The 22,992-nt window shown below is 41.0% G+C and overlaps 1 protein-coding gene across 19 annotated transcripts in view; it reads left to right on the top strand.

The window, feature by feature from the left end:
• LAMA2 (laminin subunit alpha 2) overlaps positions 1-22,992 on the top strand; it is a 352,990-nt gene that overhangs the window by 228,195 nt on the left and 101,803 nt on the right. For all 19 annotated transcript variants that reach the window (XM_083434696.1, XM_083434695.1, XM_083434693.1 and 16 more), the window contains 8 exons: positions 1,126-1,362; positions 3,943-4,086; positions 8,862-9,041; positions 10,431-10,619; positions 10,714-10,847; positions 14,526-14,643; positions 20,094-20,228; positions 21,341-21,465. In XM_083434696.1, coding sequence (XP_083290822.1) covers positions 1,126-1,362; positions 3,943-4,086; positions 8,862-9,041; positions 10,431-10,619; positions 10,714-10,847; positions 14,526-14,643; positions 20,094-20,228; positions 21,341-21,465 — 1,262 coding nt within the window. The remainder of the gene's footprint in view (positions 1-1,125; positions 1,363-3,942; positions 4,087-8,861; positions 9,042-10,430; positions 10,620-10,713; positions 10,848-14,525; positions 14,644-20,093; positions 20,229-21,340; positions 21,466-22,992) is intronic.

Genomic DNA, 22,992 nt, shown 5'->3' with positions numbered 1-22,992 from the left:
ATACAATCCAGAATTTGGCTGCCATATATACTGAGCGAAATAGAGGTTTGGAACACATCTTATGATTTCAACTTGAGGTGTTGCCAATTATCTCTCTGATGGGATTTCAGTGTGAATCATAACCTACTGCATTTCTAGCAACTTTTTTCAAAGCCTTCCAGCTCTACCTTTTCATCTTTAACAAGAGTGCCTATGGCTGCTGTTGTACTCTTGCCTGTTAATATAAGCCACAATTCTTGATACAACATGCCTCTTATGCATGTGTCCAAATAGAATATATTTCTGCTAGTGCCACAACAACACCAGTGAGCATTTTCTAGTGTATATTGGTTGGGTAATATACGTATTATTTTGCTGACTCTGTAAATTTTTATCCCTCCTAGTTTCCATTCATAAAAGAATTTTACAGTTGCAAACTATAGTAATAACAAATGTGAGCAGACCAAACCTTAAAGTAACAAACTGCTATTTTAAATTAATCTAAGGTATCCAAATTTAGGATCAGCACCGAGGTGATTCGTATCATTATTGTAGATTTGAAATGTAAGTTCAATACAGAATTAACATTGTGATCCTTACTCCCAAATGCCTTTTCAACTTCTCTGCAAACTGGACAAAGATTCCAGGACAGAAGGAATCCTTTCTGGGTTTGCAAAAGTTGTTTCTTTGATTTGATTGAAGACTTTCTCAAAACAAAGAGCTCCAAAACATTGTGCAAGCATTGATTCACTAGTGGAATTTATCGGACCTTAGTTTTCATGCAGGCTTTGTGATCCTGTGAGGTTTATTTTAGCACCCTACCACGTTTGTTTGTTTGTTTGTTTGTTTGTTTGTTTGTTTAAAAATTCATCAGCTGTCTTTTGAGTCAAACAAACCCCACCCCCATACCAGTCCATGTACTTTAAAAAAATGTCCTTCAAGTGACAAAATACCTAAGAAATGAATCCAATATGTGTGGACTCTTTACCTGCACAAAATAGTTGCCTAGCCTATTGATGTAAATATGTTGACAATTGGCAATAGTTTCAGTTGTTCTTGTGGGAGTTGTTTTTCTTCAGTTAAAGATGAAAGTCTTTAACATAGAATCATTAAATGTTCTTATGGAATATCTCCTCTTCTCTTTAGGCTTGTGACTGCAGTCCAGCTGGATCTCTCAGTTTCCAGTGCAACCCTGACACTGGCTGCTGTTTCTGCCGCCCAGAATTCTCTGGGGATAAATGCACTGAATGCAGGCTGGGATATCGCAATTACCCACAGTGCATTGCCTGTGAATGCCTGGCGGCAGGGACTGAGCCACACACTTGTGATTCAGAAATGGAAAAATGTTCATGTTCTGATCATACAGGACAATGCACCTGCAAGGTAAGAGAAGAAATATTAGTCACCAAATATTTTATCTTCGTCTCTCAGTGTTCTCCACTATAGCATCTTTCATTTGGCTCAAATTGGTAGACAGCTGTTGATTAAATAATAGCAAGTGTCTTCCACCAGGTCACACACTCACAGCCTGAACCCCTCAGCAGTAAGCCTCATTGATTTCAGTGTTTTTTAATTCCAAGTAAATAGTTATAAAGTGTGCAGCCTTTTTTACACTTGTGTTTGATGAACTTGAGTGCACACGATTAGAACAAGGCTGCTTGTCTTGACTTGCTGCATGGTTTCCAGCAAGAACAGGCCATCAGTTATCCTGAAACAGCAGGTCCTGAACTCCATTTTTTCTGCTATACATTCAAGGGATGAAGGAAGCAAGACAGAAATCCCTGATCTATCTAGGTCAGGCATAGGCAAACTCAGCCCTCCAGATGTTTTGGGACTGCAATTCCCACCATCCCTCACCACTGGTCCTATTAGCTAGGGATGATGGAAAGTTGTAGTCCCAAAACATCTGGAGGGCCAAGTTTGCCTATGCCTGATCTAGGTTTCTTGATCTACCTTTCTCTCATCCTTCAATAATTGACCAGTAGTGGGGCTGTTATATCTGGTGACTAGAGTTCATAGCTCCTTAGTTGTTGGCCTCCCTGGCCTCATGGGATCTACCTGCCCCTGTCCCAAAGCAAAAGACCATTCCACATTTCTTTCCCCTAGGAGCCAGTGGGATAAACAGACCCCCACCAAGTGCAGCAATGTAATAATGTATAGAAAAGTTGGCACTGAGGTGGGATAGCTGAGAATTGGCCACTAGAGATTGGCTTGCTCTTCTAAGATCACTTCAAATTAACTACTTGGAGAAAGATTTAGGAAGCTGCAGGAGAGAGAGAAAATAAGTGGACTTCTCCCCACCTCTGGGGAAACCTTCAATTCTTCTCTAGTTTGGATTTCAGAGTGAATGGGGGGGGGGGGAAGGGGGGGAGCTTGTAAAGGATTACTAATCTTCGAGGCCAGTTTAAATGAGCCTTTAAAATTACTTTCCAAGCCTGGCTCTGGAGAGCTTTGCTAGGCACCTTTAGTGATCACCTGCAATGGTGCAACACACAGAAGTCCTGTTCAGACTGACAGCATGCACAGAATGTGGCACATACACTTGCCCCTATCCAAATTAGCCATGCTTCAAGCGTCAAAACATTAACAGGTCAAATTAGCTTTGACTATTTTATTCCCATTGAACCAGGGCCATTGATTTACAGGGGTCACCAACCTTTTTGGTGCAATGGGCACACATTTAGAATTTTGAAAGAGAGAAGTGGGTGCCACCCTCTCTGTGTGGCACTGAGAGCTCAGCATTTGTAGCAGCTACAGTTTTGGACGTTGTAATGAAAATCGCCCTTAAAGCACATGGGAATTCCAACTTTGTGTAGCTGTTGTTGTTGTAGGATAATGAACCTGAGATGATAGCATCTTGACTTGCACTGGATCAATAGGCTGCAAAATCATCTTAAATCCAAGTTCATTGTCTTAATTGACTTGTATATGGTGCCCTGAGGTTTGCTCTTTTAATCAACGATGTATAGAATTAACATCATACCCACTAAAATGAATTGTGCGTGCATGCGTACGCGCACATGCACACACACACACTTGCCAGGACAAATTGTCATGGATTGTAGAAAACTTTAATACTTTAATACTTTTCTTCAGCATGGTCAGCCTGTGTTAAAACACTGCCGGAATATATTCACAATTGTTTCTCATTCTTAAGGCACAATTCATTGACTGTTTGTTTACTTTTAGCCTCATTGGCTTTAATGTAACTACCCCATTGTAAATGATCATTACGTTGCCCTCTTTATTTATATGGTTAAATGATGTGTAAAAACAGTTAAAGAAGAACATAAGAGCAGCCCTGCTTGATCAAACCAAAAGTCCATCTAGTCTAGAATCCTATTTGCCCCTGTACCCAACTATATATTTCTGAAAAGCCCACAAGCAGAGTTTGAAGGCAAAATACTTGCGTTATTATGCCTACCTGGAAGCAACACATTGGTTGTAGCTCATGGTTTGTCTGAAGTGAGACAAGCCACCAGCCTGCAACCAGATGACATGCTAAGGCAAACCATAGCTTAGTAGCAGTAGAACCAGGAGATGAGTGTAGTGCCTACAATCTCCTGTCTGGAAACTTGCACATTTGGGTGTTTTGCACTGATCTACAATTGAAAGCATGAACCAGATCTGTGTATCCCTGTGATGAGCCTTGCTGGATATTAACTTGTTCTGGAGCTAAACCATTATGATCTAGAACTCAGTTCTCATGCTTCCCAGTGATGCATGTTTAAATACAGGATAGCAGACAAGTAAGTTTCTGAAGTTTTGTACAATGGCAATGTATTCTGCAGACGTCAGCATGTTTATCTCCAGGTCGTCATACTACCGTTTGTCCAAGTCAATATATATCTTAAATAATCTAACTGTGATAACTACTTGCTGTAAGACCCACACAGTGTGCAAGTGTTTTGATGTGTGAAAAGGAGCTGTTGTCTCTAAAGTGTTTCCCTCTTTCTACACTAGGTTAATGTGGAGGGTGTCTACTGTGACAGGTGCAAACCTGGCAGGTTTGGACTCTCTGCCAGACACCCACTTGGCTGCAGCAGCTGCTACTGTTTTGGCCTGACATCGCAGTGCAGTGAGGCAAAGGGGCTGGTCCGCATGTGGGTGAGTAAGGCGCTGCTGAGCCATGTAATGCAATAATGTTGTTTCCTGCTGGTGTCTTTTAGTCCAAGACAGAGATGGAACTAGAAAGTGTAGGAAAACATTTAAGCAGTGTTTTTCAATGTGCACTTATGAGAAATGGGTAGAAGGCCATGTTCCAGTAGGCAATCAGGGTCAAAACATTCACAATAGGTGTCAGGCCTCAGAGCAAAGCTATTAAAACCCTGAAGAAAGGTGATGTAATCAACCAAGGAAAATGGTTCCATGAGGAAACGTAGCACTTCAGAGCTTTGTTTTTCAAATGCAAAGCTCTGTGGAAAATCAGAGGTTTTCATTGCTACCCAGAATAATGGATTGCTAATATATTCCATTAACGGGGGGGGGGGGGGGGGAACCTTGCAGTTTAATAAGTTCCGGGGTTTTCCATGTCCACTTAAGCTCCAAAATACCAGGAAATTAAAACAAGTAAGAAACATACCTTTAACAGACATGTTCTTTAAGCAATATTGATATGGTATGGCATCCTATCTTGTACTTAGTTTCAGCTCCACCACTACCTTGGAGATGGATGGCTGTCAGTGGTAGAGTGGTGGCTGCAAATCCTACAGAAAGAAGCCCTGTTTCTCTTTCGGCATCGTTTGATCGTGTGTTTTAAAAGTCAGGCTGTGTTTGCAAAGGAAGCAGGGTTTGCACCCGGGAGCTCAGAGTAGAACAAATCTCAGCAGGTCTTGCATCGGGTGCCAAATTTCTAAGTAGTGCTATCACCTAGCCAGTTATTATCTTCTGGCACTTGTATATATTATACATTTTGTCTTGTTTGTGTCCTTGAATATAACATTTTCTACCAGCCTCCCCCAACTTCGTGCCCTGCAAATGTTTTGTTCTGCAACTCCCATCAGCTCCAGCCAGCACTGCCAAATAATTTTGAAAACCCCTTCCAGTACTTTAGGTGTTGACATACCTTCTTCAGTGGGACGTCCCTTGTGATCAAAATGTAGAAAGATTTCCTGTCTTAGGAACCAGCAAGTTTCTTCTGCTTTTAAGGCTTATTTCAGTATTAAGAAACATTTGCCAGTGCTTTGACAAAATGTATAATTCGCACAAGAAGGGAATAATTGGCTACTTAGAAGGATTTTGGGGCACTGTCACATAATGCATGTCAACCAACAGGGTGATTCTGTGACTTCAAAAAAAGAGCATTAAATTGTCATCACTAAACCAATGTGTCCAAGACAAAGGCACTTCCCCACTCACTGTAGTACTTAGTGAAAAGATGGGATAAAAGAGAGAACAAATAGTGTACAGTTTGGTGCTATTGTTGCTGTCCCCCCCCCCCCCCAGTTCTGCTGTCCACCTACATTGATCCTATGGACCAAAAGTTATCAACATGTGGATTAGCATAATCCCCATGTGTTTTACAGATGTCAGATGCCCTGATTTAGTATGTCTGACTATCAGAAATTATAATGCTGCACTGTTTAAACGTCATTTAGAACATTGTGTCAATTCCTGGGTACCACACTATCATGTGGCTTTTCAAACAACATATCTATGTTGGTCCTTTCTGCTGGAAGGAGAACTGCCAGTGGTACCATGTTGGGTGAAGCTGGAACCTCTAGTGTGGCAGTGGTCCTGTCTCTCAGCTGGAGATTCTCTTCCTACTGACAAAGGCTAGCAGAGAGGGGGTTATGTGTTAGCTTACCCTTGCCAGCTGCAGTAAAAATCCACCTTTTAAGACTTTTGTTGTTGATAAAGGTAAAAAGTATCCATGCAATCATTCAAAATAGTTCAGCAATTGTCAAATATTAAAATTCAGAAATAGGCATTTTCTTTTAGCCTGAGAAACTGAGGAGCCATGTGAAGCATACCTTCTTTGTCAGACATGGAGATAAAGAAATATATTTGGGGGATCACTTCTCCCTGCTTTGCCCCTTCCCACGCTACAGTTTTGTTTTTAAAAGGCAATGGAAGAAAGAGGGACAGTGGAATTCCAGAAACATAAAATCATAGATGATGCAACTTCGGTAGCTTAATGGCTTTATCCACATTTTTCTTGACTGTACATGGAATGCAAAATCTGTAGGGACAGATTTGGGACACTTATTATACCGTTACCTTTGCACTATATGGAAATTTAAGCTTTTAAAATTCATGTTCCATCTTGCTTCTGTACTGATCAGAACCTTTCATAGAACTCACATCAAGATTTTCAAATAGACTGAGTACTAGAGGGGGAGACCCCCCAAAAAGGTCAGTACTGTGCTGTGTGTGACAAGTTGTTGAAGAGTCCAAGCTGGTTCACGCATCAACTGAAGACTGCACCATTAAGTGTTGGTTTGCACATGAATGAGCCATTACAGATCAAACGCCAGATACAGAACTTTCACATATCACTTCCACAAATTGGGGTTTGTTCACACAATTAGCCACCATTTGTTGACTAATCAAGTGATGAAAAATAAAGTGAAGTACAGTACATATATTTATCAACTGGCCTTCTGCCATTCCTTGAAAGGAGATACCTTTGATAGGGAATTATGCATTCCTTGAAGGGGAGACCTTTTATAGTCAGGTATGGTCCAATTTCATTTATCGATTGTCGCCTGGGAGGAGAATAAAACAGAGTCCATAAACATTAAATATAGACAAAGCAAACCTATGCATGTTGACTTTGAAGTAAGTCCAAGTGTGTTGAGCAGAGCCGAGTAAACATTCATAGGATTGCATTGTAGCAGAAGTGGGGCTTACTCCTAGGTAAATAGGCATAGGACTGAAGCCTAAGTTAATCAAAGCATCACTTCTCCTGCAACCACTCCCTTTGGAAGGTGCAGGTGCACCAGATTTAAAATACTGATTTAATATTTCCCTAATGATCAATTATCCCTCCTTGAATTCTCATATCAAATGAGGCTTGCAGCTTCACACTGCAGTCTCTTTCTTTCTGAACATTAAAAACTTGTAACTCTTCCCATCTATTTTAGAACAGATTGAGTGCAACTGGCAAAACCCTCTTATACACCGGTACCATGACACTGAGGCGTACATTTCAAATACTTTGTGCATTAACCAGTTTCTTGCTGATTAGCATGTCTAATGCATGAGAGCTGGGAACACCTCCAGAGTGAAATCAGACACTTCATTTTGTCATTAGCACTTCAAAGAAATGTGCTGTCATACTGCTACAGATACAGTAGAAAAATAATAATGTCAGTTCAGGGCCTCATCCCTTCTTCTTTGCTAGACAGGAATTTTGTGAAGTTCCACAAAGAGACTGATGTTTTCAAGGATGGTTTTCTTTTCTTAATTTAATTGCCGTATCTGCATCTTTAGCATCAGTGCAATTCTGTGTAGTTTCAGATTCTCCCCTCGTACTTGTTTAGTATTCTACACATTTTCTCTTTGTATGTGAGAAATTAATTATTGTGATATACTTTCAGATTTCTTTGATTTCTGTAAGTTTGTCTGGCATGTTTTTGCCGTTTTCAAAAAACCTACCTGTTTTATTTTTATTTTAAAAAACTTTTTCAAAATTAAAAAACTGGGTCAAGATGAGATTGCAAACTAAGAAATGTCACATGAGGTCTTGCACAAGCAATAGATTTTTGATGTGAAACCTGAGACTCTCTTAAGTTATATATAGGCTAAATGAGGTCTAATATCTACATTCATCCAACCCAGGCATTTTCTCTGGCCTGTGCATCTCCATCAGTCAGAGCAATCCTACATTCACATTTCTCCAGGACCAAAGATTCAAAACATCAAGTGGAATATGCACTATAGCCAGGGCTCAGCCTAGTAGGGAAGGAGAAATACAGTCAACCAGAAAATACAAAAGGAGTCTGGCTCCTGCATAGACAGACTATCCCTCTGCCCTTGACAACCACATTTTAGGATTTAGTGTAAGCATGCTCCTTCCCTGTGCTACCCAAATCCCAACCATGACTTTACTTGATTTTGTTGTTCCAATGGCTTTGTACTTCTGACTCTTTTGTGGTGGTGTCATATTTGCGATTCCCCCAGGGCTTGTCCTAAATCTGATAGCCCTTTACGTTGTTTAATAGGATTTTGCCCTGAAGTATAGAAAATAGCAACAGTTGCTAAACTTACACAATACGTCTAGTGCAGAGATAGTAAACAAACCATAGAGCACTATGCAAAGTTTGTTATGTTTAATTCACTTTTGCCTGAATGATACAAAGGTGAATGCTATTAAGTATTTTAATACATACATACATACATACATACATACATATTTATACATACATATTTTCACATTTCAAATCATGCTCAAGGCAGCTAATAACATGAAAAAATACATAAGTATAACATAACAAAAGTAATCATAAACAATAAATAAAATATTAAAACATGCACAACCAAACTAACAATTTCCACGTAAATCACAAGATCTAAAATACAGATACAAAACGCCTTCTTGCAACAACCCAGCCCCGCAACAACAAGCCAGCCCAAGAGTCTGATCAGCTGCCTCAGCTTCTGCAGCTGGAGTCAATCAGGGCCCTGTCCTCCCAGGCCAGGTGGGGAAAGGCCTGCAAGGCAAGGAGCAGGTCTTCTAGGACTCACAGCCAAGATGGTCTATAGGATGTCTCTGAGTATGTACTATTCAATGTTTTACTCTGCATATTCCAGTGTATCTTTTATTGTTATCTTGCTTTTTTGATAAAATATTTAAATCTTCAGATAATTCACAAATTAATATCGTTTGTCCAGAAAGAAGAAGAAAATCTTACATTTGTCTAATCTTTTAATTACTGTAGTTGACTCTGAAACCAGATCAAGTCATTCTTCCTCTTGTTGATGAAAATGTCAAGCAGCAAACTGTCCAAGGGATTATATACCAATACCCAGAGACAATTGCAAATATCGACTTGGTCACTCAAGAGTTACGCTCGGAACCATTTTACTGGAGACTTCCAAAACAGTTTGAAGGACGGAAGGTAAAGGGAATGAATTCTTATTGGAGCTGATATTTTGCAGATTTTACATTTTGTTTCCCTAGGAAGGGGAAGATAAACTGAATTTATCATATAACAGTCACAACTGTTTACCTGCTGGTCCTTATGTAGCTAAATAGGCAGTCTTGGGAGAACCCTAAGATTTGCAAAAGTTTTTTTAAAATCTTCATGAAAAACCATTGGGTTCCCACCCCCAAATAGCCAAATGAATCTTTCTGTACATGATTTTATTGTTTATACAGAAAAACAACTCTCAACTAAGTTAGTATATATTGCATTTATTAAATAAAATAAAACTGGCAGAACTCTCCTTATTTGCTCTTCTCATCCCAGATAGAGGCCAGCTCTGTTGGAATACTGGAAAAACACTCTTTAATAACATTTGCAGTTCATGGTATGCTGAGGCACAGCCATCTGAGTACTGAGGAAATCATTACAATACAATACTCTGAAGTACAAAATTCTGTTCATAGCCTATAGCTATAGCTGACCTTGATCAATTTGGGATTATCCAGAAAGAAACACAGTCTCTTTCTAGCTGACCCTAACCCTCCAGCTATACTGAGATACAGAGCGGTGCACTTGGGAAGTGTAGTAGAAAAATCTCCCACAACAGCCACCATGTTGGAATGTGCTTTAGGTTATCTTGATGTAGGCTGCTGTGTTTTGCTTTGTTTCATTTCAAATTCTAGAGGGATTGACTTGTTAGCCTGTTACAGGAAAAATAAGAGTGTTGTGAAAAACAAGAAATTTGTTTTTCACGTCACCATACAAAAATGGCTGAGACTGTTTCCTAAAATGGACATGGGGAATTGGGCTTCATAGGTTCATCTTAAGTCATTTTGTGGGTCTGTTATGTGGAGTACACAACACAGAAGTGAACTGATTAGGTTTTTGAGAGCCAGTGTGGTGTAGTGGTTAAGAGCGGTAGTCTCGTAATCTGGGGAACCGGGTTCGCGTCCCCGCTCCTCCACATGCAGCTGCTGGGTGACCTTGGGCCAGTCACACTTCTTGGAAGTCTCTCAGCCCCACTCACCTCACAGAGTGTTTGTTGTGGGGGAGGAAGGGAAAGGAGAATGTTAGCCGCTTTGAGACTCCTTAAAGGGAGTGAAAGGCGGGGTATCAAATCCAAACTCTTCTTCTTCTCTTCTTTTGCTAACTGACGAGCTCAAAAACATATTTTAAACATATTGGAAAAATACATTCACCTACAGCTACATAATGTTTAAATCCACAAAATAATGCTTTCAGACCTTTAGTCTCATTGAAAAAAAGATTAATTTAATATGTATGTTCTTCTGATAATAATAATAACTGCATATGGTGTTGGTTTCCAGTCAATGTTTATATGGGTTTTATTTTCTTTGTTAGTTGACAGCTTATGGGGGAAAGCTGAAATATGCAATCTTCTTTGAAGCACGAGAAGAGACTGGCTTTGCAACCTACAACCCACAGGTCATAATCAGAGGTGGGCTTCCCACCCATACGAGGATTATTGTCAGGCACGTAGCTGCTCCTCTGAACGGTCAATTGACAAGACATGAGATAGAAATGACAGAGGTAATTTTTCAATCCAACCTGTTCAAGAAGCTGTGTCACTGGCACTTTGGAAACAGTTAAATCATTTGAGGCGTTGATGTTGTTTCCCTTTCAGCATGAGTGGAAATATCACAGTGACGACCCAAGGGTCAGTAGGACTGTGACCCGTGAGGACTTCATGGATGTTTTGTACAACATTCATTACATACTCATTAAGGCTACCCATGGCAGCTTCATGAGGCAAAGCAGGTAACCATTTTGCATGATGCAATCAATATTTATAACCTCGGCATCTGTTATCAATCTCCAGGTAATTTTCAGAGGGGATTCATTTTCACAGGAAAGGCACAAGCCACCAGTTGTTGCCCTCAGGTCCAGCTTCCATTTGGCCTGATTAAGCTAGTCTCTTCTAATGTACAGTCTCACACAGTATTATCTCCATCTTGCACCATTGGTGTCAGTAGGCTGAAGAGAACCTGTGTTGGACTAGGCCAGCAAACTACCTTTTTTTATATAAATCTCCATATGGCTTAAATGGCAGAACCTCTCATCCTTGAAATTAAGCACTGACAGCAACTATATTCAGTAAAAGAGAATCCAAGAGAATGAGGGTACACAGCAACCCATTTTAAATCTGCTAACTAAAAAGTTGCCAGCCAGTAACTAATTGCAGAAAGTAGAAGAGGGTTACGTTTTGAGTAGTGGGACCAAATCCCTTCAGGGGGTCACTATTAGCCAACATGGATGTCTCAAGGCCAGTATGGTGTAATAGTGTGTTAGTTTTAAGCTGCAGGTGCCCATTTTCAACTCCTCACTCAGCCATGAAATTCAATGGCTAGCCTTGCATTAGTCCAGGGATAGACTAGGTAGGAGAATTAGAAGAATTGTTCACATTACAAAGTCAATTTATTGCGACCACTTCGGCTGCAATTCTCCACACACTTTCTCTAAAGCCCCAAGGCTGCGAATTCAAATCAGCGAGTGCAGCAGCTGTAGTCTCTGGATCCTCAGGAAGCCAGGCAAGCTAGGCTTCTCCTTTGCCTGTTTTAGGGGGAAAGGTGCCCAGAAGGTTGCCTGAAAAGAATCACATGACCTTCCAGCTTGAAGAGAATCAGCTGACTCCCCACACCAATCAGTACACAAAGCCCATTGAAGCTAGCTTATTGGTTTGAGTTATATTTGTTTACTGTGACTATGCTTTGTTAGCGTCCCCTGATTTCTGCTTTGCATCTGCTTCTAGACCCTTTAACTCTATTGCTGCCTTGGAACTCAGTGTTCTGCCCTGTTACGATTTTGCACTTCCCTCTGTGTTTTTCTTTCTTTCTTCCCATCTGCCATATCTAGTACTACCACCACCACCCCACACCTTTAACCATGTCTTATTGACCCTGGGACCTTTGATCCTTCCCTGCCTAATCCAGTGTCTGACTACATGCCTATCTATGATCGTGTCTGTTTCCTTTCTGATCCTCATTTATCTGCCCTTGAACTAAATCCCAGCTACAACTATCCCAGGGCCAAGCCAAGGCATGATGCTTGTCTTGATGTAAACCCAACTGAGCACTATGAGTGTCTGTGTGAGTGTGCATCATAATAAATTGCACTGCAGAACATGTCAGTTTCCCGGTTGCTCTAAATTTTAACAAATGACTGAGTTTTGCAGATCAGCCACCGACTCACTGCCCACACAAATTTTCCAGTTCATAGAAGAGGAGCCGTAATGTTACTGGAGTTTGCTGCTCACATGAGTTGCTTGCTTGCTTGCTTGCTTGAGCAGTTGTTCTCTAGCTATTGATCATAGGAACCAACTCAATGTGAAATAATGATGCAAGCTGCCCTTAGGTGACTTGAATACCCTACCTTTATGGAACACTGGTACTCCTAGCTCTTGTAAATTTGGTATTTTTATTGAAATGATTCTATTACCAAACCAATCCTTTTGCTGGGGGCAGGGGTTGCGTAATGCACCTTGCTGATTATTCACAATGTCATTTAGTTTTTCAAAGTGTATTAAAGATCAAACAATTCTTCACTACCTTTTTGCCAACACAATCTTTAACTTAATCATTTTGGACAATTCTTTTCTGAGGGTAAGATGTAAGAAAAAGTGGTCCAAAGTATTGCTCTGAAACATGGGGGAAGGGGACGAATCACAGTTATAGAATGGGGGGAAATTCACTGCATCTTCCTCACCCTTGACAAACTCCATCCCAATGCAAAGCAAGTGCTCTCTAGTTTCTTGCCTCTTTCTTGCCCCTACCAGAAGGCTGGTAGTTTAGCAGTGCGTTAAGAAGTTTGCAGATCCAGTGACACTATGTACCTAGGATTCCAAACTGCAAAGGTACAGGGCATACCAGGGGCAAAGAGAATTGGGGCAGCTAAGAGGGCCATTATTAGCTTCAGTGAAGTCAGACTTTTCCTATGAGTCTTTGGGAACTGATTCCTTAATTCTGGCACATATTTTAAAAGGGGGAGTTGTCTGACATGTTTGCAAATGCAGCACTACAGATCACCGAGATATTGCAGCAAAATAATATAGAGAGACCTTACACTGACAGTAAGTTCAAGTGTAAAAATAGCTTAATTCCAGTGGTAACTCTATATTAGCTATGTAATTTAGCCACAACGCTAATCATGTTTCTGCATGAAAGTGACGCTATTATAGCAAGTGATTCAGAGGCTGCCATTAAAAAACCTAAAGCCAAACATTTTTCTCCTGCTGTGCTAATTTGGTTGTTCCCAGATTCAGATTTACTACTCAAAATTGAAACATTTCTTCTATTATGTGGCTGTTTTCCTTTTTCAAGAAAAGTGGACAAGGACACTCTGTTTGCTTGAACTGGAACTGTTTGCTCCATTTTAGTCATTTTTTCAGAACTTCTAATATAAACTGGGTATCTGTGTTAAAAATCCTTTAAGTGGACTCTAGGCAGCAGCCAACCCTCACTTGTCATGAGCTTTCTAACATGCTACAGGTGATTTGTTTTTGTTTTGGAACTCAAGTATGTAGTTAGCTGCTTTCTGTTTTAGCTGCTTCTGTCTCTTAGCACTCTGTTTTTATGGCACATGGACCAATTCTACTGGCTCCAAAATGGCAACGTTCTTTGTAACAAAAGTACAGAAATTGCTAGGTAAGTCACCAGTCAGGCACTGAATGTGTAGGGAAACCCCCCCCCCCCCAATTTATTTTCTTCTCTTTCTATGGCGTACTCCCTTCCAAAGTGTTCTTTGTAGTATAAACATCCACACATCTCTTCTGCCCCACTGCCTCCCCACTCCTGCTTTAAACCCATGCATACTCATACACACACATGTACGTGTGTGTGCGCGCGCGTGCACCACACATACATGCACAGCAGCATCCTTCATAAGGAAGGTATAATCTAATGAGGTGAGGTGGAGAAGACTCAGCAATGTGTTTGCTGTCTCTTAAAAAAAAAAAATAGGGGGAAAAACCTTACATGGCATGATAAGTGTGTTGGAGCATCTGTTTGAGTTTCTTCATGATATTCTGACAAAATACTAGATTCTGGCTGCAGATCTTAAAAACAGTCTTGGAAAGGCAAGTCGGCAGTGTCTTTGAAGTGTGTTGCACATCCTGTAAGTTTCATTTTGTTTGCCGAGCTCTTGTTATTTTGGCTCTAAAATTAAAACCAAACAACACTGAAGGCGAATGCGCAAGTATACTTTACATTCGTTCCCTTGGTGCAGACTAATCGCGGCTATGAACTATGTTAAAAATGGTGCTAGCTTTGATCTTCCTTTGAGACAGACAAAAATAAATGTGTGGTGTTTTTTTCTTATATGAATGATGCCAAGAGGCTGAGGAAAAAGTAGCTATATTCAATGTTGTGTATCAACTAAAGCCAAATCAATGCTGAAGAGATTCATTAGCTAGTTTTAATTTTTTCTCCACCCTTCTGCCAGAATTTCTGAGATCTCCATGGAAGTTGCAGAGGAAGGAAATGTGTCAGGAAGGACGCCTCGTGCACAACTGATTGAGAAATGCGAGTGCCCTTTGGGTTATTTTGGCTTGTCTTGTGAGGTAGAGTAACTCTTTCACTATGTGTCTATACTGTAGCCATTTTATCAGTAGTGATGAGATGAATAAGGTTTCCACCATTCCAGGGGCACCAACTATAGGGGGCTCTGGGTGCCAGAATGCACACACAGAAATTGTTGTGGGTATTCAGCACCCACACCTCAGGGCCCCCCCACAACTTCTGAGGTCTCGCAAGGCCTTGGAGATGCTGTCTGAAGCCTTCTGAGACCTCTGAACCCAAGACCAGAGGTTGCACATGATTTCATGATGCCATGACGTCACACGCACTGGGCACCCATAATCTGGGGCCCAAGTCAGCTCCCATGCAGCATTCCATTCCTTTATGAAAGGAGTGGGAAACATAGGCCTATGGATGTTGTTGGACTCCAACTCCAATCAGCCCCTGTCAGCATGGCTAGAGGTAATGGATGATGGGGGCTGTAGTCCAGCAACATTTCGGCATGGACAGAGCACAGGTTCCCTGTCCTGTTATTGTTTCTTCCAGTTTCTTCCTGTGTTCTTATTTTCCTGAATTCCAGTTTAACTTGGTGAAGTTCCAGAATTTGTTCCAGAACTGGAGCTTACACAGTTTGTTACAGCTTTCTGTTCCTTCAGCTCATCTGTATCTTCCTCCACCCCTCTATATTCTGTGCATCAGGACCATGCAAATAATCTTGATACAGCCATACATACAGTTCTACCAAAGCACAGTGTGCCGTGGCATGGCGTGGCGTGGTGTGGTGTGGTGTGGAGTTTGTGTGTGTGTTGGGGGGCATTATAAACACGCACACTTTCAGAGGTGCACTGCCACGTCACACACACACACATTTTAATATAGAATACCTGTTTCCATCTGCAGGACAAAGAGCAGCTTTGGAGGACATTATTTTGATTAAAAAAGGGCACACACACACACACACACACACACACACACACATATACCCCGTGCTCTGGACCCAATCCCATTTAGCCCTGCATCCCTATGGCTGCTTTTAAACTTTAGAGAAGAGTCAGGAGATTTGATCATGCGTGTACCTTTATAACATCCAGTTTGGACCATTGAAGTTAGTCTCATCCACTGATTTCCATAGGCCTACTCTGGGTATAACTAAGTTGGATTTGACCCATGACGCTAGATTAAATTGGAGTTAGTCTAATTATGCCAGGTGATCCTTATGTTCTTGTGAATCTGCTGTCACAATTCCAGAGCAATGGTATTTTCATAGTGTGCAGCAGGAGACCATCCAGACAGAACTTTGAGGATTTAACTAGGTTAGTAAGTGGGTGCTCTAATAAAATAGGTGGGTGCTCTAATAAAATGGATGGGTGCTCAATAAATGGGTGGGTCAATAAATTGGGGTGAATATAAACAAAACTGGACTGGGCTGTAAAGACTATGCTAAGCAGTCATCGAGCATACTATTAGTGCACCAATTTTGTATTGCAGTTCTTTGTGATTTTGCTTTCCTGCTTTTTCATTGAGATTGGCACTTGTGTTCTTTAATTTTGTTATTACGTAGTTGTATACATAATGTGCATATCAAAGTTGTTATAATGGAATTTAAAGATGACAGCGACTTGAAAACCTTTACATCTTACATCCAAAGTACAATTGTGATTTTCTTTTAAAAAAAAAACACAAAAAACACTATGTGCACCTTATCAACTGAGAAATATTATTATATGCTCAGGTTATTCATATTTTGCTCACATTTCCCTCTCTGAAATTATTTCACAGAGGAATATAAATAGCATATCAGATGAAACAGGAAAGATTTTATTGTTATTCGAAGAACTGTCATATTGGTTATTTATTCATATCCGATGTCAAGGGTATAATTTCTAAAGTTACTGGCACTTTTAAAACATTCTATTATGGTGCTTTTTCTTTTGATAACTACAGTTCACAGAATTAAGGAATATATAGTGAAGAACAAATTCTTCATGTGTTACTATTCATCTCAATTAGAATTTTCTCCAAACCTTGATGATGCCAAATGAGCAGAAGGTATGTTCAGTTGGCAGCTTTAACATTCCAAATCTTCCAAATCCAAAGTGAATGTAAAAGATCTTAAATGATGTGCTGAATCCTTTAAAAGTAATGGGTTGAATCCAGACTTGAACATGCTGAAATCAATTGAAGTCCATTGAAATCAACAAGACTTAAGTTAATGTAGGGAATGTGAATTGAAACTCCTTCCATCAGCCAAAGGGCCAAAAACATGTGATGTTAGTCATGTAGCTGCTCCTTTCAGTGTGGGGTTGTTTATTTGACAAATTGCCGGGGCACAAGCTTTAATCAGGATCTTGGTGTGTGGGGTTAAGGGACCTTGAATGCTTTTCCCACCCCTGTTGTGGACATGATATAAACAGGACTTTTGGCATTGCAGAATATAGGTGCAGGGGAGCTAAAGTAGATTCAGCCAAGAGTGGAGGACAAAGGGTTAAAAAAACGACCCCACCACTACAGAGCTGGGATCCTGATCCAGACAGAGTCCCAATCCCATACTGCAGGCAGGCAGGCAGACAGGCTGGCTGGCTGGCTCCTTGCAGATCTTTGTGATCTATGTAGTTTGGCCCCAAGTCTGCTGGAAATAGTTTTTGAAATGCCTCAGGAATGGAGTAGAAGTGCATGCATGAGACTTCTGTCACACTTTAGACTGCATGTCCATTTTAACCTTTATAACGATTCTAGTTCTTTTTGCCAAATGCATCCTGAACTATATTGTTCTACAGGATCAATAGAAATAGTGTAGAAAGCCTATGCTACTTGTGGAGGGCTTATAGTATATTTTTCACTGACCATATGAGCTGGACCATATGTGTTTTGTAATTTATACGAGGAACATACACTCCAGCTATTCAAATAATAGCTGAACAAGCACTTTCACCAACCTGCCATGCTTCAGAGAAGCTGTCGCCCTTTTTTAAAGAACATGGTTATTTCTTCATTTGTTTAGTTTTTTAAAGTAAGAATAGATTTTAGAAAAAAAAAGTTGCAGAATTGTGGCAGGAGGGATAGAGGTGTGCTGGTGTCAGTTTATGAGGTGGTTCCATGGAAGACTGCTGGCTCTGCTGCTAAGTGAACCTGACAGGCTTACCTGCATTGCCACCATGCTGTGTTAAAGATATGTGGGCTACTACTTACTGTAGGTTGTGGGAAGGCATCATTTTCCACTCTGCCCTGTATTCCTTGCACACAGCACTGTCTCTGTTCTACTGCAGTTCATCTTCTTCCAAAAACTAGGTTATTATTCTTGCTATCTGCTGTAGTGAAATTATGTAATTTGTATAATTATATAACTTACATAATGATGTTGTCATTACGTTACTCCACCCCATTCATTTCAATGCGAAGGTGTAAATTAGGGGGAAAGGTAATCAATAATGCATCATTTGCGAAATGAAAGCAACTAAAACAATGAATACAGATCTTATTCACTGCATTGATTTCCTTTCCAGACATGGGACAATTAAGCTAACATCAGCAATTTCTGTTCTGTTTCCATTTTTGTCTGAACTCTCCAACATCCCTACTTACTACTTCAGCAAAACTATGCAGGTGTATGTCTGCTGAGTGAGTTTCAGTAAGTAGGCAGGCCACTATGGCTTCTGCTTGCAGTGCAGCAGCCATAGTTCTGAGTTAGCAGCTGCCATGTCTCTGCCACCGTCTCATGATACTGTACACCAGGAGTGCATGTTTACTCAGAAACAAGTCCCATTGTATTCGGTCATTCTGAATGAGGATTAGTTCATAGCACTGGAAACTTAATGTTCCAATCAGTCTTGGTGCTACGAAAATGCTAAGCTGTAAGCCTAAACCGAGAATAACTGAAACAAAGTATTGGGAAAGCTCAAAGGTGAAGGCCCTCTAAGTGTGATGAGTCCCAGGACACAGCTAGCAACATAGGAACATAGGAAACTGCTTGTGAGGCACACCACTGGTTCTTCTGACTAGCAGTGGCTTTTGGGGGCTTTCTATAACCATGCTAGGGACATGGGTGGCACTGTGGGTTAAACCACAGAGCCTAGGACTTGCCGATCAGAAGGTCGGCGGTTCGAATCCCGTTGCTCGGTCCCTGCTCCTGCCAACCTAGCAGTTTGAAAGCATGTCAGAGTGCAAGTAGATAAATAGGTACCGCTCCGGCAAGAAGGTAAACGGCGTTTCCGTGCGCTGCTCTGGTTCGCCAGAAGCGGCTTAGTCATGCTGGCCACATGACCCGGAAGCTGTACGCCGGCTCCCTCGGCCAATAAAGCGAGACGAGCGCCGCAACCCCAGAGTCGGTCACGACTGGACCTAATGGTCAGGAGTCCCCTTTACCCTTTACCTATAACCATGCTGTTTAGAGGATCCAGAAGTATCTGGAGGGCCTCAGCTTCCCCGTCTCTGATCTGCATTGTCCAGCAGTAGCTCTTTCAGACAGTGTCCTTCCACCACCAATCCTGCTTAAAGATGCTGGGATTGAACCTCTGCGTTCATAGCATGTACTAAGCCAAGGCTCTTCCCTAACTTATTGTTGATTTTCTGTACTTCTCAGAAGAGCTATAGATGCATTATAACGCTACCATTTTTGTTATCATCATTATTTACTGTTGCTGTTTTTATTTTATAAAGCAGTTCTGTAGAACTCTGAAAAGGCAAACTCTGTCCACAGGTTTACAATCTGGTTAAAGATGAGGTGCATTAGGGAATAATAGGAACGAAAGGAGGGTCAGAAGATGCAGGTTTGCTTCTCTTTCTTTGCATCTGTCATCTTTGATGGGAATTTTCAGCATGCTTGCTGATTTTTACTGCTGGGTGAAGAAAATGTACAAGACCTAGATAAATTTTATTTCAAGGACTAATGGTCTCAGGCCATGGTAGCATTTTTATTCTCCTGAATTCTTTATTTTTATGGTCTTTAAATTATACAAGTATAAATAATGTAGCCATGAAGACATATTTTGCTGAGTATCACTGGGCATTTGCTTGTTATCTATCAGCCTGTGTGTAGGCAGATATTAGCTTGTCATCTCAGAAAAACACAGCAAGGACAACGTGAATACAGAGTACTTTTGCTCACTTTGCACAGCCAGTGGTGTGTGTGTGTGTGTGTGTGTGAACACAGAGAGAGAGTTCTCTTTCTTAGGAAATAGAGGGAGAGATACATGATGTACAAGGAGGGAGCATCTAAATGAAAGGTTTCTCTAGCTGTAATATGAAAAGCCTAGTAGTGTTGCTTTGCAACCCAAGGGATCTGGCAGCAGAGTTTTCAATTAGGATTGGTTCTGTTACTTCTAAAGTGTAGTGTGCATTGTTTGTAAAACAGCTTGAAGCATGCAGTTGGAATGACGAAGAGCAGGTTGCCTGTCAAAGCTAGTGGGAATGGAGATGTGTTTGCAGTCTTATCCAATCCTTCCTATCCAAGCCACAATATAATGGCATTTGGCTTCCTCACTGTGTTTTCTTTCAGACATGCTCCCCAGGTTTCTATAGACTTCCTTCCACATCTGCTGGCAGAAGACCAGGGCCGGCGTTTGGTGCCTGTGTTCCGTGTCAGTGCCATGGCCATAGTGACATGTGTGATCCTGAGACCTCAATATGTCAGGTACAACAATTATGCTTTGCCTAGACTGTTTATCAAATTATTTTGTCTTTGTGCAGAGTTCTTTTGCACCATAACAAAACAGCAGCCAGGAGCTTTTTTTTTTTTTATTTGTTCAATGAATATGTTGTGCTATATATATACACCAGAGTTTGCAATGGAAAATAAAGTATGAACTACAAACACAAACAGCCAGATGCTGCAGAAACACAACTAGCCACATCTCATTGGCACATGTCTGGAATGTATTCTACATCACTTTGCCATAGTTGATACTACCAACAAGCTTGCCCCACAAGCTGTGGATCAGTTTCTAAACCTAATAGGGCCAATTCTACTGTGTGTGTGTGTGCGCGCGCGCACGCACGCACGCACACACGCACGCATGTGCATGCGCTCAGGTAGCCCATAGGGAACTAGCTGAGAAAAGAAACCCAAAAATAGATGATTACAGGAAACAGTATGGACCAACTTAATAGAAGAACTTCATGTGGTTGGTAGATGTATTTCTGGGAGAGTTGGGTGAGCAGATAAATAATGTGGGGAGAAGACAAGAGAATTGTATGCTGGGATTGATTTCAAATATCTAGCCAGAACTCAAGTGATCTTCACTAGATCTCTAGAGCCAATGCAATTAGAGATGGATGAGCTCACCGGAGCTCCCCTTGGATTATCTTGGAAATGATCCTAGTTCTTCAATAATAAACAAATAAATCAGAAAATCTTGGAATGTTTCCTACACCAAACCGAAACCTGGAAAATTGACCAAGCATAGGCTTTCAACTTTTTAATTCTGTCCTTATTTAATGTAATGGGGGGGGTTAACACTGTCCCATTAAAGAGGCAGAATTAAAGATTGCAGAGCAAAAGGGGAAGCTTGGAAGGTAACCCCCAGCTGATGACCCATGTGGTATAGGGTTCCCTTCTGTCCCCCTCTCACCTCCCCCTCACCCAACACCATTCTGCTTCACTTCATTGTAATAGAGTGAGAAACACAATGCTGGATTAAACAAACCTTAGGTCTATTCCATCCAATATGATATTATGTAATGGTGGTGACGAACAAAAATCTTTTCAAGCTGATTCTTGAAAATTGTGGTGTCTTTGTTTCGCAGAACTGCCGTCACAACACTAGTGGTGACCACTGTGACAGGTGTGCCCTTGGGTTCTATGGGATTGTTAGAGGATCGCCTAATGACTGCCGGCCTTGCGCATGCCCACTGGCTGTTTCAAGCAACAAGTAAGCCTGCGTTACAAATCTGCCTTAGCTTTAGCCTAGATCTCCCTCAGGGTTCTCCTGGGTCAGTTGTCAGTGATTAGAAAGAAGGGTGCATGGAGTCACAATGAATAGTGACTGAACCACCTCTGCTGAATTGTCTTGCTTCAGAAATTGCTTCCTGGCTAATTAGCTATGTAGAAATCCATAAAGGGTGGAAAATGTAATAGTCAACGGATAATGAATGAGCATTATAAAAATTATTCTCACAAGTGAAGCTAGAACGGAGCTTTCAAGTTCAATATAATCACAAGGGAGCCATAGAGAGACTTATGCTCATATTTTGAGCTGCCATAAAAGCATTACAGTACCTCGCTCTGGGCTTTGTAATTTATTGAGTTCTTATTTAATGTTATGTTGGTTTGGGACAACTTGTGAACGATCAAATAATTTAAAGGAGATACTATCATGCTGAATCCATTTGGTAGGGTATGTTATGCTAATGACCTTTCCATCCCATTATTCTTCTGCAAATGTGACTTAAAATGTTATTAATTTTATGCTGAGAGGTCTCTTCTTTTTCTCATCGTCCTTTATGCTGTATCTGATTGTTTTATCTAAAAGACTTGTGCTATGTTGATTTCAGGCTTTAGCAATACTCAACATTTCTTTGCATCCTTTGAAGATCCTGCCTGTTCTTTAACACAATGACCAACAGTTGCATTCATGACAGAGAGCCATCAAACTTCTGTTTAAAAATCTCCAAGGAAGGAGAGTCCATCACTTTCCAAGGGAGTCTGTTCATCCTACTATTGAACAGATCTCACCATCAGAAAGTTCTTCCTGATGTTTTCTTGGAGCTTGTCGATATATCTCTTAAATTTCGGTGCTCAGAGCTGAACACAGTACTCCAGGTGTGGTCTGACCAAGGCAGAATTGAGTGTCATTGTGACTTCCATTGTTTTGGACACTATACTTCTGTTGATGCAGTCTAGAATAGCATTAGCTTTTTGTGCTGCTGCATCACACTGTTGACTCATGTTCAGCTTGTGGTCTACTAAGATCTTTTTCCCATGTACTACTGGCAATCCGGGTGTCCCCCATCTTAGATTTGTGCAGCTGATTCTTCCTGCCTAAATGTAGAACCTGACATTTGTCCCTTTTGAAATTCATTTTGTTAGTTTGGACCCAGTTCTCCAGTCTGTTCAGGTCATCTTGCATCTTGACTCTGTGGCATTGGCTAGCCCTCCCAGCTTGGTGTCATCTACAAATCTGATGAGCATCCCCTCAATTCCTTCAGCCAAGTCGTTTATGAAAACAAGAAACGTTGTGTTTATTGAGCAACAGTGGGCCCAGGACAGAACCCTTACAAGGTTATTGTAAGGACTATAAGTAGATAAGGCATGAGAAGTGCTTGAAACATGCACAATATTCTTATTAAAACCAGTTTTGGTCGTAAGTCTCTATCGGTTGGAATGAAAGCATCTCAGCTAGCTAGACTGCAGATTGTTGCACGTATCTAATTGTTTATGAAGCAAGGCAGAATACTAA

Source organism: Podarcis tiliguerta (assembly GCF_965153285.1).
Source record: "Podarcis tiliguerta genome assembly, chromosome: 3".
Taxonomy (NCBI): domain Eukaryota; kingdom Metazoa; phylum Chordata; class Lepidosauria; order Squamata; family Lacertidae; genus Podarcis; species Podarcis tiliguerta.
The sequence above is the reverse complement of the archived record's forward strand: the minus strand, read 5'-3'. Positions and strand labels throughout refer to the sequence as shown.